This window comes from Salmo salar, chromosome 13, assembly GCF_965601325.2.
Source record: "Salmo salar chromosome 13, fSalSal1, whole genome shotgun sequence".
Classification (NCBI taxonomy): domain Eukaryota; kingdom Metazoa; phylum Chordata; class Actinopteri; order Salmoniformes; family Salmonidae; genus Salmo; species Salmo salar.
The window spans coordinates 100,319,599-100,338,588 of NC_138303.1; the positions used below are offsets into that span (position 1 = coordinate 100,319,599).

General features: G+C 42.6%; 1 protein-coding gene across 1 annotated transcript; it reads left to right on the forward strand.

The window, feature by feature from the left end:
* Nucleotides 1–814: 814 nt before the first annotated feature.
* On the forward strand, nt 815–17,543 carry LOC106568354 (thrombospondin-4-B). Its single transcript, XM_082960517.1, has 22 exons — nt 815–1,173; nt 6,903–7,100; nt 7,530–7,777; nt 8,303–8,402; nt 8,695–8,777; nt 8,881–8,932; nt 9,171–9,322; nt 9,435–9,572; nt 10,109–10,186; nt 10,630–10,782; nt 10,951–11,055; nt 11,217–11,324; nt 11,847–12,006; nt 13,183–13,301; nt 13,458–13,510; nt 13,862–14,055; nt 14,762–14,940; nt 15,043–15,091; nt 15,205–15,410; nt 16,065–16,228; nt 16,345–16,484; nt 16,696–17,543. The coding sequence occupies exons 1-22, from the start codon at nt 1,095–1,097 to the stop codon at nt 16,755–16,757; spliced, it is 2,820 nt and encodes a 939-aa protein (XP_082816643.1). The 5' UTR covers nt 815–1,094; the 3' UTR covers nt 16,758–17,543.
* The last annotated feature ends 1,447 nt before the right edge of the window (nt 17,544–18,990 follow it).

An 18,990-nucleotide genomic window follows, 5' to 3' on the forward strand; every position in this document is an offset into this window, starting at 1 on the left:
GGCCATCAGACTATTAAATATCCATCACTAGCACACAGAGACTGCTGCCTATTTACATAGACTTGAAATCACTGCCAAGAGTGTGCAAAGCTGTCATCAAGGCAAAGGGTGTCTACTTTTAAGAATCTTAAATATAACATATTTTGATTCGTTTAACACTTTTTTGGTTACTACATGATTCCATATGTGTAATATCATAGTTTGGATGTCTTCACTTTTATTCTACAATGTAGAAAATAGTAAAAATGACGAAAAACCCTTGAATGAGTAGGTGTGTCCAAACTTTTCACTGGTACTGCAGCTCATTACATTTCTACAGTCACATTCCTGAGCTTTATAGCAAAACCAAGTGGCGGGGCTGCCTTTTTCCTGAAAAAATGAATTTCGGATTTCAGATTTGGGTTTCAGATCGCTCATTTCCTGTCAAAAGCCTGTAGATTAAAAGGAAGCCGGGATGCAGGGGAAAGGTGTTACATCTGAACCCCTGAAAACCTGAAAGAATCCCTAACAGTGTTTGGTAGGAGGAGGTGTGTGCCAATAAAATGCCTCCTGACTGCCAGGAGTCTGACTTTACTGCTGTACTATTAACACGTTTTTTTCTCTGAAGTCTGAAGAGTGGCACAGATCAAAAAGTTGCACATTGTTTAGTCTGGCTTACTGTAAGTACGGAATGTTCACTGCCCATAACGAGGTCGTGAACCATGGAAGTACCCCTGCATGCACACACACACACACACACACACACACACACACACACACACACACAGATGGGAGCCAATACGGTGGAGAATGTTTTGGTCACTCCTCTGCATGTGGCTGTCTGAAGAAAGCTTAAACCATCTCCGGCCCTACTCCTCCCTCAGTCAGCCTCCTGTCCTCTCCCAGTCAGCCACACACACACACAGACAGCAGCTGTTCCGTGCCTCACTAGGACAGCCTAGCCTCACCTCTGTCTCTACTGTGAGCCACACACACTACACACACACCACACACATCCCAGGCAACAAACAGTACAGGAGGACCAAGAGCACCACTCTGCCTGATAAGGATCAGTCACTCCAGAGAAACAGGTCTGGGAACAGTGAGAGGACAGAATGGGGCTGTGGACGACGCTGATCGTGGCTTCGCAGCTGATCTTGAACCTGTGTTCTGAAGTGGGAGCCCAGGGCTCAGGTGAGTGTAGCTGACAATGACTTTCTTAAATTATTACTGAATGTGATGCCAATATGATCTTGATGTGGTCATTGAAGTCTATTGAAACCATGCAATTGCACCACAAAGTACTTTTAAGGTATTGCTTTGTAATCACAGGACACAACCGCTAAAAGAAAAAATTCAACAATTTGATCTTAGCCAAAGACATACAGTTTAAGTTGACATACCGACCGACTGTGATGTCATCTTCAGATGCCTTTTATCAGTCTACTAAAGCTCTCAGCACTCTACCTCAGAGGATTACAATCGAGAACCATGAAGCTCTGAGGTAATGATTGATCTAACAGACACTGTGTTTGAGAATATCACATACATAACAAAATCAGTCAACACAAAAATCTATATTGCTCTTATTTAGATTGCAATCACCATTGTACAGTTGTTTTTTTACTTTGTAAAACGAGAATATCATATTCATTCACACTCAAGCCAATATACACAGAGGGCTAGACATGACATTTGATACTCTGTTGGGTAAGAATAAATGTTCTGATAAATAGTCCTCTGTGTCCTGTGTTTTGAGAAGATTGAAAAGACATGCTTCATAAGAATGTTGTGTACTGACTTTAGACTGAGGAAGAATAAGAGGTGATGACTGAGATGTGACCGCTGTATTCATTGTGTGTGTGTGTGTGTGTGTGTGTGTGTGTGTGTGTGTGTGTGTGTGTGTGTGTGTGTGTGTGTGTGTTTTTAGTGTACTGCCCGAACTGGCTGACTTGGTTCACTGGTATCTCTGTGACTCAGAGGGGGGGGGGGGGGGGGGGGGGGGGGGGGGATCTGGATCTGGATCTGATTTAAAGTACCAGCTATAGCACACACATGGGAATAATCACTAATGGTCTGCATGCAATATTGGAGTCTGAAAACACACACACACACACACACACACACACACACACACACACAAAGCACCACAACACACAGGCCTTTAAAATGACATCTACACTGAGGTACAGGCCATAACTGTCACTGAGTGTGAGAGATATTATTTTACAAAATATATTCACAGCTGTACTGCACACAGATGCTGCCGTTGATAAATAGTAAACATTTGACTCACTAGCAGTTCATACAAATATAAATGATTGGCAATTATTGCATGAGGTTTCACTATAAACAAACAAAAGTTTGAATTTATTGAGTAAATTGTCAATCATATGCCTTGTGTTTACAGTAAAACTTTGTTATGACTTATAATAATACAATATATACCATTTTGCAGACACTTTTATCCAAAGCAACTTACAGTCATGTATGGAATCGAACCCACAACCCTGGCACCACGCTCTACCAACTGAGCCATACAGGAATTAAATGGATTATTTACCCATTAAGGCACAATATACATATCAGACAACAATAATGCAGTTGTTTATTATCTACTGCATCTAGGTGATTTTATTGTCACTTTATGACTTCATGTGACTTTATGTGGTAGATCATGTCACGTGTGTCATACTGTATGTGAGCTGTTCAGGTGAATTTGAGGTGGATTTGGTTTTGTGTAGCTTAACGGACCATGAGAGGACAAGCGGTGGCTCTGGGGGTGAAATCTAACCCTTTCTCATGGCACTTTGTGAGGAGATTCTGACACACACATGGCCCTGAGTCTGAAACACAGATGGAAGAGAGAGAGTGTGTATAGTGTGTCTTAACAGACAGATGAGAATAGAAAAAGAGTTGGTTTGTTTAGACTGTTTTATTGGTGCACCCCCAGTCCCAGTTTGCAGATCAAGTCACGTTGAACCATACAGAGATCTATCTGTTAGTGTTTGCCTAACCTCCCTCCTCAGGTGACGGGGACAATAGTGATGCTGAAGCCTTTCACAAACCAGGCCTCAGTGTGTTTGTAAAGGTGAGATTGAGTGCAGGAAACAGCATGAAAAGGAGGCTCCAGTCACGTTTAACCACACACCTTTAAAAGTACCCGTGCTGCTCCCTGGTGAGCTGGAACAGATTGAGGCCAGGCAGGGGGAACGGTAGGAAAGACTAGAGGCAGGAGAAAATAAGAAAGATGTCTGAAGCTGACAGACACAGATGGAAACACACACACACACACACACGAGAGAAGATGAGAGCAATTTTCTGGAAGCATTTGGGAGCAATTTGGTGAATGCCCTCATGACAGTGTGCCTTGTAGACGGCTGCTAGGGCACTTGTGTATTCATGTACGGTCTCAGACTGGCGGGGAGGGATTCAAGGCACATCCTCCCGAGGCCTGCTGTGTCCCGGAGGGACTTTATTGGAATATAATTGTAACCTTGAGCTTAACTGTCCACTCAAGAGAAAGCTTCTCAATGTAACCAGTGACTGTAATCTGGTTCAGGTTATTAATCAACCTACCAGGTTGTTTACAAACACTACAGGGACAAGATTATCCACATGTATCGATCACTTTTTAACTAATAGTGTAGAACTTTGTTCTAAAGTTGTATCTGTACCCATTGGATGCAGTGATCACAATATTGTGGCTATGCCCAGGAAGGCCAAAGTTCCAAAAGCTGGGCCAAAAATAGTGTATAAGAGATCATACAAAATATTTTGCTGTGACTCTTATGTGGATGATGTTAAAAAATATTTGTTGGTCTGATGTGATTAATAAGGAGCATCCAGATTCTGCACTTGATGAATTTATGAAATTGCTTCTTTCAATTATTGACAAACATGCACCTGTTATGAAACTGACTGTTAGAACTGTTGAGGCTCCATGGATTAATGAGGAAATGAACAACTGTATGGTTGAAAGAGATGAGGCGAAAGGAGTGGCTATTAAGTCTGGCTGCACATCTGACTGGCTGACTTACTACAAATTGAAAAATTATGAAACTAAACTCAACAACAAAAAATAAGAAACTGTATTATGAAGCCAAGATCAATGATATAAAGAATGATGGAAAAAAACTTGAGTACATTAAATTATGGGCAGAAAGACAAATTCAACTCCATATTTTATCAAATTCAGCTTATTCATCACAAAACCATTTGATGTTGCAAATTATTTTAATGATTACTTCATTGGCAAAGTGGGGCAAACTTAGGAAGGAAATGCCAACAACGAACAATGAGCCATCGTATTCATGCATAAAAAACTAATATTGAAAGAAAAGCATTGCAAGTTTGAATTTTGTAAAGTTAGTGTGGGAGAGGTAGAAAAATCATTGTTAACGATCAATAATGACAAACCTCCTGGTATTGACAACTTAGATAGAAAGCTATTGAGGATGGTAGCTGACACTCCAGCCAATCCTATCTGTCATATATTTAATCTGAACCTAGAGGAATGTATTTGTCATCAGGCGTGGAGGGAAGCCAAAGCAATTCCGCTACCCAAGAGTGGTAAAGCGGCCTTTACTGGTTCTAACAGCAGACCTATAAACTTGCTGCCAGCTCTTAGCAAACTGTTGGAAAGAATTGTGTTTGACCAAATACAACGCTATTTCTCTGGAAATAGCATGCTTATAGAAAAGGACACTCAACATGTACTGCACTGACACAAAGCTTCTCTAATGTCAAACATGTAAAGTGTGGTGTACCGCAGGGCAGCTATCTAGGCCCTCTACTCTTTTTTTTACCAATGACCGTCCACTGGCATTAAACAAAGCATGTGTGTCCGTGTATGCTGATTATTCAACCACACGCATCAGCAACCACAGCTAATGAAGTCAATGAAACCCTTAACAAAGAGTTGCAGTCTGTTTTGTAATGGGTGGCCAGTAATAAACTCTAAAACTAAGAGCATTGTATTTGGTAGAAATAGTAGACCTCAGCTGAATCTGGTAATGAATGGTGTTGCTGTTGAACAAGTTGAGGATAATAAATTACTTGGCGTTACCTTAGATTGTAAACTGTCATGGTCAAAACATATAGATTCAATGGTTGTAAAGATGAGGAGAGGTCTGTCCGTAATAAAGAGATGCTCTGCTTTTGTGACATCACATTCCAAAAAGCAAGTCCTGCAGGCTATAGTTTTGTCTTATCTTAATTATTGTCCAGTCCTGTGGTCGAGTGCTGCAAGGAAAGACCAAGTTAAGCTGCAGCTGGCCCAGAACAGAGTGGCATGTCTTACTCTTCATTGTAATCAGAGGGCTGATACCAATACTATGCATGGTAGTCTCTCTTGGCGAAGAGTTGAGGAGAGACTGACTGCATCACTTCTTCTTTTCATAAGAAACAATGTGTTGAAAATCCCAATTTCTTTGCATAGTCAACTTACACACAGCTCTGACACACACACCTACCAGACATGCCACCAGGGGTCTTTTCACAGTCCCCAAATCCAGAACAAATTCAAAAAAGCGTACAGTATTACATAGAGCCATTATTGCATGGAACTCCATTCCATCTCATTTTGCTCAAATGAACAGCAAACCTGGTTTCAAAAAACAGATAAAGCAACACCTCACGGCACAACGCCACTCCCCTATTTTTTTATTTAATTTTATTTAACCTTTATTTAACTAGACAAGTCAGTTAAGAACAAATTCTTATTTACAATGACGGCCTACACCGGCCAAACCCGGGCGATGCTGGGCCAATTGTGCGCCGCCCTGTGGGACTCCCATTCACGGCCAGATGTGATACAGCCTGGATTCTAACGAGGGACTGTAGTGACGGCTCTTACACTGAGATGCAGTGCCTTAGACCGCTGCGCCACTATTTGACCTAGATAGTTTGTGTGTGTGTATTGGTATTGATATATAGGCAACCTGTGCCTTTTTTATTTTTTATTTGTATTGATGTAGTTCTGTCCTTGAGGTGTTCTTGCCTATTAATGTTTTGTATTATGTCATGTTTCATGTTTTGTGTGGACCCCGGGAAGAGTAGCTGCGGATTTTGCAACAGCTAATGGGGATCCAAATAAAATACCAAATACCAAAACTCTTCAGTGGCTTCTACATTCCACTCCCTGAGCACTCAGTACAGTCTATCCATATTTGTGCGGTAAAAGTGGTCAAGCAAAAGACCCACTACGTTATTTGCACCGAGACAAACTCATTCTGATCTTGATCTTCCAGCCCATCCTAGTCTACTGACGTAAAGTATTGTTTCGGGACATCAAAACTACTAGCTCAAGAATGATCAAAATACCATACATTCTGATAAAAGGGAAAATGTTTTACCCCAAACTCATATTCTGCCTCATCAACAACTAGCCTACTCTCTCGTGACGACCAGCATCTTCTCAGCACTTTAAAACCTCTAGCTCAGCAATCCTCACCATTCAGGTCAATGTGGTCAAGTGGATACTGCAGGGCAGGCAATGTAACATTTCTCCCCAGCTAGCCAAACTCACTGTGATGTTCCAGCCCAGTTTAGTCTATAAAGTATTGATGTACGCTTTCCCCCCAATACATCCAAAACACCTTGCTCAATGACCATCCTATTCATCTACTCAGGTGTCTTTATTCTCGCTGTACTGAGCAGCAGAACTTTACTTTGTTACTTTACTTTATTTCCCCTCAAAGATTACTTTATTTTACTTCGTTTATGTTTCCTTTTACAGTTATTTTACTCTATTTTATGTTTCCCTTCACAGCTATTTCACTTTACTTTATGTTTCCTTTTATAGTAATTTTACTATACTTTATGTTTCCCTTTACATTTATTTTTACTTTATGTTTCCCTTTACAGTTATTTTACTTTACATTTCCCTTTACAGTTATTTTACTTAATTTTTTCCTCTGTAGTGTATGATCTCCTCAATTCCCCGGACTGTCTGCCAGACCTGCTGCAGGGCGGCTTAGTGGAGCAGGGCGTGAATGAGGCTTTCATCCTCACCACCTTCAAGCTGCAGCCCAAGACTGGCACCACAGTGTTCGGCCTGTACAACCCCCGGGACAACAGCAAGTACTTTGAGTTCACCGTGCTGGGGAAACTCAACAGAGGTAAGGGGTAGGAAGGTGAGGCAGGGCGTCATGCCCATTGAAACCGATGGTTTATCCACTTGTACACTGAAAATATAGAATATATTGTTTCTTTTACTCATTATTAATTCAAAGATATCGATTTCTGGCCACCATTGCCCCTCAAAGAAATGAGGTGCACAACACCTCAGGGGAGAGGGATGCATAATACATTGGTCTTGCTGAATGCACTTTTCTGTACTATGTCAAATTAAATAACATTTTAATTGTCACGCTTCGTAAACAACAGGTGTAGACTAACAGTTAAAAGAGTCTTAGTTCTCTCTCTTAATTTAATTTGTGTTTAAAAATCATTATTTTCACTCTCTGCTTCTACATTATTCATGTATTCATTTCATTGACGCATTTGCTGTCCCTCTCTCTCTCCCTCTCTCCCTCTCTCCCTCCCAGCCGTGCTGCGTTACCTGAGGAGTGATCGGAGGATGAGCTCCGTGACCTTCAACAACATCCAGCTGGCAGACGGTCAGCGCCACCGCCTCCTTTTCCACCTGAAGGGCATGCAGCAGGGACCCGGGGGGGTGGAGCTACACCTGGACTGCAGGCTGGTGGAGACGGTCCGGGACCTCCCCTCCGTGTTTCAGGGTCTGCCTGCAGGCTACGGTGTGGTGGAGCTGAAGAGCATGCAGGGCAAAGCAGAGGTGATGTTATTAGATTTGTTTCAAATGGCAACCTATTGCTTTTATAGGGCACTTATTTAGACCATTGTCAAATTGGGTGCAGTTCAAATGTAGTGCATCATATGGAATAGAGTTATTATTTACTCATAGATCCAGACAAAAATCACAGAACCTTCAACCGAGGATTGGTTGTCAGTCTGTTTCCGTTTAAGCCATTTGACCAGAGCTACCCAGACACTCCCCAAACCATTGCTTTTGTTGACTTTGTACTCAGGGAAACTATGAGTGATGTCACTTATTTACTCCTAGAGCCTCCTTCCAAATTCAAATAACCCTAACCCCCTAGCCTGGGTGCCAGATAGTCTGTTTCTGCTTTGGCCAAATCCTTGTCCATCCAAAATTTGAGTTGGCTACAGCAGGTAAAAATCTGTAAACCAGGAAACAAATGTGGTAACCACCTTGTCCTAATCTAATCAAAACCATCCATCAGCATTCAGCACTGATTCCAACTAATGCATCCCTGTTGTTGGACTTCTACATAAACAGGAAGAGCTGGAGGAGCTGAAACTAGTGGTGGGAGACACGTTTGAGAACGTAGCTTCTCTTCAAAACTGCCACCAACAAGGAGACTCAGTGCAGACTCTGGGTAAGAGTTTATGACAAAAAATAAACCAAAAAATAAACCAACTCCTATTCCTGTGTGTTCCCTAGTACTGTCTAGTTTACACAGACAAAAACATTTTGAGGAAAGGCTTTTTCTTGAACATCGCCCAACTGTTTTTCAAGAAGCAAATAAATTGTGATAGAATGCTTATATATATATTCTGTCTCTACTTTCCAATTCACACAAAAACAACAGTTACTGTAGATTGAGGTTAAACAAGAACCCCCTCAAGTCTGTTGGTATGACCAATGTTCTTTGCTGCTCTCCCGTGCAGGGGTCAACACAAAGCAGCTGTCCAATCAAATGCTTGATCTCACCAAGGTGATAAATGAGCTGAAGGATGTCCTCATTCAGCAGGTAACTAAAGTGCTCAAGCTCATCTGGGAGCTATTAATAAACTGTACCTCCTGACCCACTGAGTCCATAAAAACTCAAAACATGTATATGTTGCTTTCTAAAGGTCAAAGAGACATCTTTTCTCAGAAACACCATCTCTGAGTGCCAGGCTTGTGGTAAGAACATCCACCATCACCATTATATTACAAATGATGTATTAAAGTTCTGTTATATGTTGTTTATAGATTGGGCCAATAGCTTTTTCCTGACCATGAGGAAAATCACTGGGCCCTAGTAATAAAACTAGTTTGAAGTATGTTCGCTTATAACACATTCATTACTAATACATGAGAAACCACTGGTATTGTGGAAACGAGTGTCATAAAAATATATTTCCTCTGGGTGTCTTTGAAGGACTGGGTGGAAGCGAAGTCATGAAGCAGAAGTGTGCCCCTGGCGTTTGTTTCCGCGGCGACATGTGTATTGAGACGGAGGACGGGGTTGAGTGTGGACCCTGCCCTGATGGATACACAGGGGACGGCTTCAGCTGTGATGATGTGGATGAGGTAGGGTGTGTATGTTATGCTCAGGTGCATGTGTGTTTACAGTATGTATTTATATGGTTGTAATAATTCTGAAACACTAACCAAGCGTCTTCTTCCGTCTCTCTCTCTCCAGTGTCAATTTAACCCATGCTTCCCCGGGGTGAAGTGTGTGAACACAGCTCCAGGGTTTCGCTGTGACGCCTGTCCTCTGGGCTACTCTGGTCTGGCTGTTGAAGGGGTGGGAGTGGTCTACGCACAGACAAACAAACAGGTCAGTCAACATAACCAACATCACCAAATACAGTCAAGGTCACCAGGTCAGTCAGCATCACCAACATCACTAAATACAGTCAAGGTCACCAGGTCATTCAGCATCACCAACATCACTAAATACAGTCAAGGTCACCAGGTCATTCAGCATCACCAACATCACTAAATACAGTCAAGGTCACCAGGTCATTCAGCATCACCAAATACAGTCAAGGTCACCAGGTCATTCAGCCTCACCAAATACAGTCAAGGTCTCCAGGTCAGTCAACAACACCAAATACAGTCAAGGTCTCTATTTTAATTGGGTAAAAGAAAAAGCTGCACACTCTAGTAGGTATGCTGTAATAATTTATTCACCAACGTTTCGACAGGAACGTTTCAATTCAGTCAATGGACAATTCCAGAAGATTGATTTAAATGAAATGTACTCCTACCCATCCGGTGACATTGTTATTAGGATAACTAATCATGGAACACCTTTTCAAGATATGTATCATAATAATCATCTCCGGTTTTCTACTTTATACGGTCTCTTAGGTCTGTGATGACATCGACGAGTGCAAAGAACCCAACAATGGACAGTGCACCGCCAACTCTCTCTGTCACAACTCTGCGGTAAGGCCTGAGTGTGTTACTCTGTCACAACTCTGCGGTAAGGCCTGAGTGTGTTACTCTGTCACAACTCTGCGGTAAGGCCTGAGTGTGTTACTCTGTCACAACTCTGCGGTAAGGCCTGAGTGTGTTACTCTGTCATAAATCTGCGGTAAGGCCTGAGTGTCTGTCTGTCTTATAGCCTGGTGGTCGACTAGATCGGTTTGTCGCTTCAGCCAACTCCTGACCTTCATTTTCATACAACAGAAATTGCTTGAAGTACAAACAGATCTGGCACCAGGCTAGTATCTGATAGCCTGGAATAAAAAACGGAATATCGTTCAATTTAAACAATAATGCAAGGAGGGAACAATGTTAACTGGTTTCCAAATATCTTACTGCCTGGTACAAGTACTACATGTATTCCTATGTCTCTCATTGCCTATTACCCTACATTATCCCTGTAGGGTTCATACGTCTGTGGGGGCTGTAAGACAGGCTACACAGGGGACCAGGTGAAGGGCTGTAAGCCAGAGAGGAGCTGTGGTAACAGTTTGACCAACCCCTGTGACGTCAACGCCCAGTGTTTCCAAGAAAGAGACGGCTCCATCACCTGTCAGGTGGGGTCCTATGGATCACAAACTGGCCTCCATTGACAAAACTCTCTCTCACACACATAAACACACGCACACATACACGCACGCAAAAACGCACACGCAAACACACACACTCAAAAACACACACGCATGCACTGCCTCTTAAGTGTTCTCTCTTCTTTCTCCTGTCAGTGTGGGATTGGCTGGGCTGGTAATGGCTACCTATGTGGAAAGGATACAGACATTGATGGATACCCTGATGAGAAACTCAAGTGCAAGGATATGCTCTGTAAAAAGGTAACCATGACAACACAACAAATACAACTATCCTGGGATAAACAGCACATGTAATCGCTCTCTCAACTGTTCCTTTGCCCCTCCCTCCATCTTCTTTTTATGGTGTGTCTGTTAAAGTGATAACCATAAATCGGTCAATAAATAAATCTGTCTGTTTTCAGGATAACTGCATGCGCGTTCCCAACTCTGGCCAAGAGGATGCTGACAAGGACGGACAAGGAGACGCTTGTGACACCGACGCTGATGGTGACGGTATTCTGAATGAACAGGTAGACTGTATACCTTTACACACACACACACACACACACACACACACACACAAAATGTATTTATAAAGACCTTTTTACATCAGCAGATGTCACAAACTGCTTATTTAGAACCCCAGCCTAAAACTCCAAACAGCACACAATGCAGATGTAGAACCACGGTGGCTAGGAAAAACTCCCTAGAAAGGCAGGAACCTAGGAAGAAACCTAGAGAGGAAGCAGGCTCTGAGGGGTGGCCAGTCCTCTTCTGACTGTGCTGGGTGGAGATTATAAGAGTACATGGCCATTAAGGCCAGATCGTTCTACAAGATGTTCAAACATTCATAGATGACCAGCAGGGTAAAATAATCATCACAGTGGTTGTAGAGGGTGCAACAGGCCAGAAAGAGAAAGAGAGCAGAGAAGAGAGAGAGAGGAGAATTTAAAAAAGCATACTTAAGTTCACACAGGACACCGGTTAAGACAGGAGATTTCACCAGATAGGACAGACTGACCCTATTCCCTCTGCGCCCCTCTCCCGTGCAGGATAACTGCTGGCTGAAGCCTAACGTAGACCAGAGGAACAGTGACAAGGACAGCCATGGTGATGCCTGTGACAACTGTCGCACAGTGGAGAACCCTGATCAGAGGGACACTGACAGTGATGGGAAAGGAGACGCCTGCGATGATGACATGGATGGAGATGGTACGTACAGCGACATATCACTACCACGTAGCTACAGTCCGTCACAGTAGTATGTTCCAACAGCTGCTTGTCTAGAATCCTTGAACATACAGTACCACCAAGCACCAACACTACCCTGACCCAATGATTTATGTACTAGATGATTGACAGGGGGCGCTGTTTTGAAGCCACCGCACCTCCATCTTGGCATTCCCCCACTAGCGTAAAAAAAGGAAGCTATTTTGGAAGCTATAGAAATGAATTCATTCATTTCTACGTTAATTATATTACAGACACCTTAATGCATACTTTTAAATTATATAATGTGAGCTAAACATGAAAAATATCTATTAAAAAAAATTCAACAATTCTAATGTTATTGTCCCCACTAAAAGATTAATTTTGTCCTTGACACATTTAATTGAAATACTGTAGAGTTCCATTCATTCCTATGGAGGATTGCTTCTTCTGCGGGGTGTCAATATGCCCGATCTGTGGCTTCAAAGCCTCTCACTGGCCAGTACATAGAATAGCATCAGCAATCCAGGGTTTATATACATAATTGCCCTGATCCCATTACTAAAATCACCTCTCAAGTTAACAGAAACATACAGTATGCCTTTATCATCCTCACTCTTTAATAATGTAGATGACTGTCTGGGTTTCTTTTTATAGACCCTGTCTACAGACGGCTTGACCTTTATGCTACAACCACAGTACTGTTGCTTTCCGGAGATAAATGAGAAATGACACACACATGGCTTACCATATTTCAACGGTTCACTCAGATGCCAAATGCAACAGTGCCTCCTTGTGGCACAACTAGTGAACTATTAGAAACAGCATATCAATGGAAATAGAATCAACCACATGCAGTTTGCTTTTAAATCCCAATGCATTGATTCAACGTCAGTGGTTAAGCCTTCAAATCATACAAATCATGTTTTATGATTTTCTCATGGGCCACACTTAAAGTTCACTTTTTGCATGTATCCAACAGAGATTCACACATGTTCTAAATGTGAAATGGCTAGAACAGCCATCGCTGGTGTTCATATGTCACAAAGCAGTGCTCCTAAAGGAGTCCACTTGAAGCTGAAGCACTCATGTATTTCACCAACATTTCTGCGGAGTGGTGGGATACTATTGGTCAGATAACTTTACAAACTCAAACTTTGTAATTGAATTGGTCTCCAGGCTTGAAGAACTTCCTTGATAACTGCCAGCGGGTGGTGAACCGGGACCAGTTGGACCGGGATGGAGACGGAGTGGGAGATGCCTGTGACAGCTGCCCTGATATCCCTAATCCTAACCAGGTCAGACTGCTTCCACAGGCCTCCTTTAGGGCTCTGAGACCTGTTCAGTTTACAGATATAAAATGGGATATGGAGCAACTGAACTGTCCTACCCTGTGATAAATATTATACTGAGTGGTCAAAAAGTGTTTTAACAAATCTGTGCTCTGATTTTAGTCCGACATTGACCATGACCTGGTTGGGGATTCTTGTGACACAAATCAAGACAGGTACAAGAAAAACATATTTTAAAAGTATCTGACTTGAGAAAAAGTATGCTCTTAAAATATCCACTTCATGATTGAATTGATTTAGTCAATTCATGATTGCAGTAGTCAATATATCCCTTTATTTTGACAAATATTCCTATTTTACTGTATATTTTAGTGTACAGTGGATAAAGTAGGTTGCCAGTCCAATGTTACTTAACTGCCAGCCATTCCCTACTAGCCTGAGTCCCAGATCTGTTTATGATGTCAACTCCATTGCTGTCGACAACACTCAGGCTAAATCCATTCATGTGATGACCTGACCCTATCTTTTCTGTCCCTCCTAACTGTGTGTCACCCCCTGGTCTGTAGTGATGGCGACGGTCACCAGGACACCAAGGACAACTGTCCCAACGTGATCAACAGCTCCCAGCTGGACACAGACAAAGACGGCCTGGGGGATGAGTGTGATGATGACGATGACAACGACAACATCCCTGACTTCCTGCCACCGGGACCCGACAACTGCAGACTGGTGCCCAACCCCGACCAGCTGGATGAGAACAGTCAGTCTTTAATATTTCTTTCAAATAATTTACTTTACTGCTTCAAACAAATTGCCTAGCAACAGGACAATAACACTTTTCTGAATCTGAATTCTTGAGTCATCACCTAAAACCTATTGCCTGGTGATCCAGTCTGTTTGTGCTTTGGCCAACACCTCTCTGTGTTAGTTTGTGTCCTGCCAAACAGACAGTAAAAGGTGTGACAACTGTAGAAGAGTTGACTACACCAACAGTATGGGATCAGACTACATTTTAAGTGAAAGTAAAACACAAGAAAGTGAGCACCTATGCACTAACAAGGTTCTCTATCAAATGACATTTTATTGGTCACATGCTTCGTAAAACAACAGGTGTAGACTAACAGTGAAATGCTTACTTCACAATGACATCTGCAAAAAAGAACTCTAGCTTAATTGGTCTACTACTGTATCATTCATCACCATTGACCATTGATATTCAACCAATTTGTGGCAGGTAGCCTAGTGGTTACGAGTGTTGGGCCAGTAATCGAAAGGTTGCTGGTTCAAATCTCTGAGCCAACTATGTGAATAATCTGACGATGTGCCCTTGAGCAAGGTACTTAACCCTAATAGCTCCTGTATGTTGTCTCTGGATAAGAGTGTAACTCTCCACTCTACCAGTGTATTGTCTATGCTTAGAACCTTACTGGGGATCATTTCTAAGCCTTTGTGTTCTCTCCTCCCAGATGATGGTGTTGGAGATGTGTGTGAGTCAGACTTTGACCAGGACAAGGTGATAGACAGGATAGACAACTGTCCAGAGAACGCTGAGGTCACTCTGACAGACTTCAGAGCCTATCAGACGGTGGTGCTGGACCCGGAGGGCGATGCCCAGATTGACCCCAACTGGGTGGTACTTAATCAGGTCAGATGGTCATTTACTGGATGGACTTACAACACAATAAGTTCAACATGGCAGAAATGCTTTGACTTTGTCAACATGACTGACATTTAACCTCTCAAACAGGGAATGGAGATTGTTCAGACCATGAACAGTGACCCTGGACTTGCTGTCGGTAAGAAAGACTTCCAAATCGTTATCAAGTATCGAACCATGTTATCTCATATGGTATTGTATCAAGTCGTATCCTATTTTATCGCAACATTTTTGTTGCGTATTGCTCCCTAGGTTACACTGCGTTCAGTGGGGTGGACTTTGAGGGGACATTCCATGTTAACACGGTGACTGACGATGACTACGCAGGCTTCATCTTTGGCTACCAGGACTCCTCCTCCTTCTACGTGGTCATGTGGAAACAGACTGAGCAGACCTACTGGCAGGCCACACCCTTTAGAGCAGTGGCTGAGCCTGGCATCCAGCTCAAGGGTGTGTGTGTGTGTGTGTGTGTGTGTGTGGGTGTGGGTGTGTGTGTGTGTGTGTGTGGTGTGTGTGTGTGTGTGTGTGTGTGTGTGTGAAGTAAGTACAAAAAGACAAAGATAGATTTGGTTTAGGGTGTCTCTTGATTGTACAATTCACACACACACACACGTGTACTATGGAGAGCCACCCAAAACACAATCTGTCTTGAGCAGACTACTGGCAGGCCACACCCTTCAGAGCAGTGGCCGAGCCTGGCGTCCAGCTCAAGGTGTGTGTGTATGATTGTGTGTGAGTATGTGTTTTTGAAGTAAGTACGAAAAAATAAAGATAGATTGTATTTAGGGTGGCTCTGTACAATTCAACACACACGTGTGCTATGGAGAGCACAGGAGGTTGGTGGCACCTTAATTGGGGAGGACGGGCTTGTAGTAATGGCTGGAGCGGAATGGGTGGAATGGTATCATGACATCCATGTGTTTCATGCCATTCAATTTGCTCCATTCCTGCCATTATTATGAGCCGTCCTCCCCTCAGCAGCCTCCACTGATGGAGAGCCACCCTAAGGCAAATCTGTCTTTGTCTCTTTGTACTTACTTCTTAATTACCTTCTCTCCCTCGCTATCTCCTTTCTCCATCTCTCTCTCCCTCCCTGTCCCCAGGCTGTGAAGTCTAAGTCAGGTCCAGGGGAGCACCTGAGGAACTCCCTGTGGCACACAGGGGACACCAACGACCAGGTGCGTCTGCTGTGGAAGGACCCCAGGAACGTGGGCTGGAAGGACAAGGTTTCCTACCGTTGGTACCTGCAGCACCGACCCCAGGTCGGCTACATCAGGTGAGACAGCTGAGAGAAAAATATATATATAGAGAGAGAGTGTGTGTGATGTCATCGCTACATCTAATACACAATGGTGTACAACAATGGCTAATGTCTGTTGGGTGTTTGGACAGGGCCCGTTTCTATGAGGGTACAGAGCTGGTGGCTGACTCTGGTGTGACCATCGACACCACCATGAGAGGAGGCCGACTGGGCGTGTTCTGTTTCTCTCAGGAAAACATAATCTGGTCCAACCTAAAGTACCGCTGCAATGGTAAGCAGCATGCTTTATTCGAGCTATTTGCTCCTGAGTGTCGCAGCGGAATTAGGCACTGCATCTCAGTGCTGGATAAAAAAAAAAAAATGTAACAATTGTTTTGAACTCAAATTAGTCAAATTCATCAACCAAAGTGGCATCCTTAATTTAACTGACTCTGGGTAGTACTTGACTTTGACCCTTAACCGCTGACCTCTAACCTACACAGATACCATCCCTGGGGACTTCCAGGAGTTCAGCATGCAGCACGGCGTTGTCGACGGTCTCTAAGCATACAGAGAAAAACTGAAAGAGAGACAGTTTCTCCAGATGTGTTTGGAATGTACTGTATGTGGTGTGTGCGTTTGTACACAGTGGAAATACTGTATGTATGTGGTCTGTTTCCATGTCTACCCACTTCCCCACCAAAAATCTAATCAACTTGTCTTCATGAGTGTTATAATCAGTGTCCTCAGTGGTCTAAATTAGGACTACTAGAGTCAAATAAAATCCACATTTCAAACTTAAGATTTCATTATTTGAACTCATTTTGCAATAACATCCACAAACAGAATCATCAGCCATTGATATAAGCTTCCTTCTCTCTCTCTCAGAGCTTTGATTCCCAGTGTGATACCACCCCACACAATGTCATCACACAATATGGACATGAGAGCAAACACAGGAGAGGAATCAGACCATGGGGACTTGGTCATGCCTGTGCATATTCCATTGTCTTATACCCTGGTACCAGATCTGTTTGTGCTGTCTTGTCCTGTTGGAAAGACAACACAAACAAATCTGGGGCCAGGCCAACTGTCTTGGCCCTGTGACCTCAATCCTCCCCGGAGGCCTAGTCTTGACCAAGAGTTTTGTTATCAGTGAATATCACGGCTCCTTAACACAACTCTCTAGAGACCAATGGAGAGCGATTTGAAAATGATTCCCAAATAAACTCCACTCCTCTGCCTGGTTTAAGTCTTAGACTTAGGTGTTTGTAAGTTTGAAATTCATGTTGATTCTTTTATAAGTGTAATGCAATCGACAAGAGAATTTCAAATAAAAAATTTGATAAGAGTTATAGCATTGTGTTTTTTTTGGTCTTATTTATCAACCTTATTGAATGTGTTTCTCCAGATTTTCATCGGCCAGTCTCTCAGTTCATGTGGCCGAAAGAATAAAGAGCAGTGAGGAAACAAGAATATTGACCTGTTAACCTAGTATTATTATTATTGCCGGTGACCGTGTGGTACGGGCATCCATAAGGTATGCTAATATATTTTAAAAAACAAATCTGATCTCATTCCATAGTCACCCTCATATTTTGGTCATGCCTCCGAGCGAGTTGGTAGGGACGAGGTGGTGGTTTGGGACGTATGGCAAGTTATTAGGCTCTAGAACTTTAGTGATAACAAAGTCCTGAGTGACATTATGTGGCCTAATGTGGGAACGTAGTTTGACAGGCCTTCACCAAATGTGTCACTTAAGATCCTAAAAAGACTATTCAGGAAAGAGTTTCAAATGGATTTAAGATTGTATTTTTAAGGTTTATTTAATAGATTCACTTTCTATCATTGAAAAAAACGTTTCACCCCAGCATTGCAGCTCTTACATTCTTGCTCTTGCTGTACAACCCTTTTCATGAGACTCAAAACTACACGAGAATATATTTCTTCTGAAGGCTCTGTCAACAACAGAAAAAGCAACACAAAGGAGGTTTCAAAACAGTTCAGATACTCACCTAGAATCTGGTCTTTGATCCTTGCACGCTATTGGCTCTCAGCTGTCACCTGCGGCTCCATCACAAAGTTCAAATCAAACTCTTGTTGCGAAAGCCCCTCTCAGATATTTTGTCCAAACTTGCGTAATAAAACCATGTAACCCTACCCGAATGAACTGATCTTACCTGACTGTGTTAGTCATTAGCTTTCATTATTGCTTTTCACACACAGGGTTTGTGTCTGAATGAAATGGCAACCTATTCCCTATATAGTGCACTACTTTTGATCATGGCCCATATGGTTCAAAAGTAGAGCACTATGTAGGGATTAGGGTACCATTTCACACACACAAGGATAAACATCTTTAAAAAGAACACATTGGATTGACCTATGACCTGTACTTTAGACTCAGCTTTTCTCAGGAGCATGCACAGAATGCATGCTTACCTTACAGGGCTGATAGCCAGCAGCTCATAAAATAGTTGTATGGAAAATGATTGATTTATATTTTCAATAATGAATGATTTATGATAATCTAGGCTATTATACCAATGTGCTGACCTGTACGTAATTTCATCATGACAGATTTTGCACCCGGTTTCTGTGGAGTGTCTCTGGTACCTTTCATCACTTGTCAGACTGGTTTCCCAACACTAAATTACATCTAAGAACCCACCAGACACCAGAGACACTGAATATCTGAAACCAGCTACAGAATGGTTTCTCTCATAACACTCGTACAAGTATTGGATTCATAGCCTCCCATTGCATTGTAGGCTAGGCCTACAGTACATAATCCCACG

Excerpts from the sequence above, each read along its gene's own strand:
- LOC106568354 (XM_082960517.1), top strand. The coding sequence starts at position 1,095 with ATGGGGCTGTGGACGACGCTGATCGTGGCTTCGCAGCTGATCTTGAAC. Across the intron at positions 10,783-10,950 it reads ACGGCTCCATCACCTGTCAG|TGTGGGATTGGCTGGGCTGG; the intron begins GTGGGGTCCTAT and ends TTCTCCTGTCAG. Across the intron at positions 13,511-13,861 it reads TGTGACACAAATCAAGACAG|TGATGGCGACGGTCACCAGG; the intron begins GTACAAGAAAAA and ends CCTGGTCTGTAG.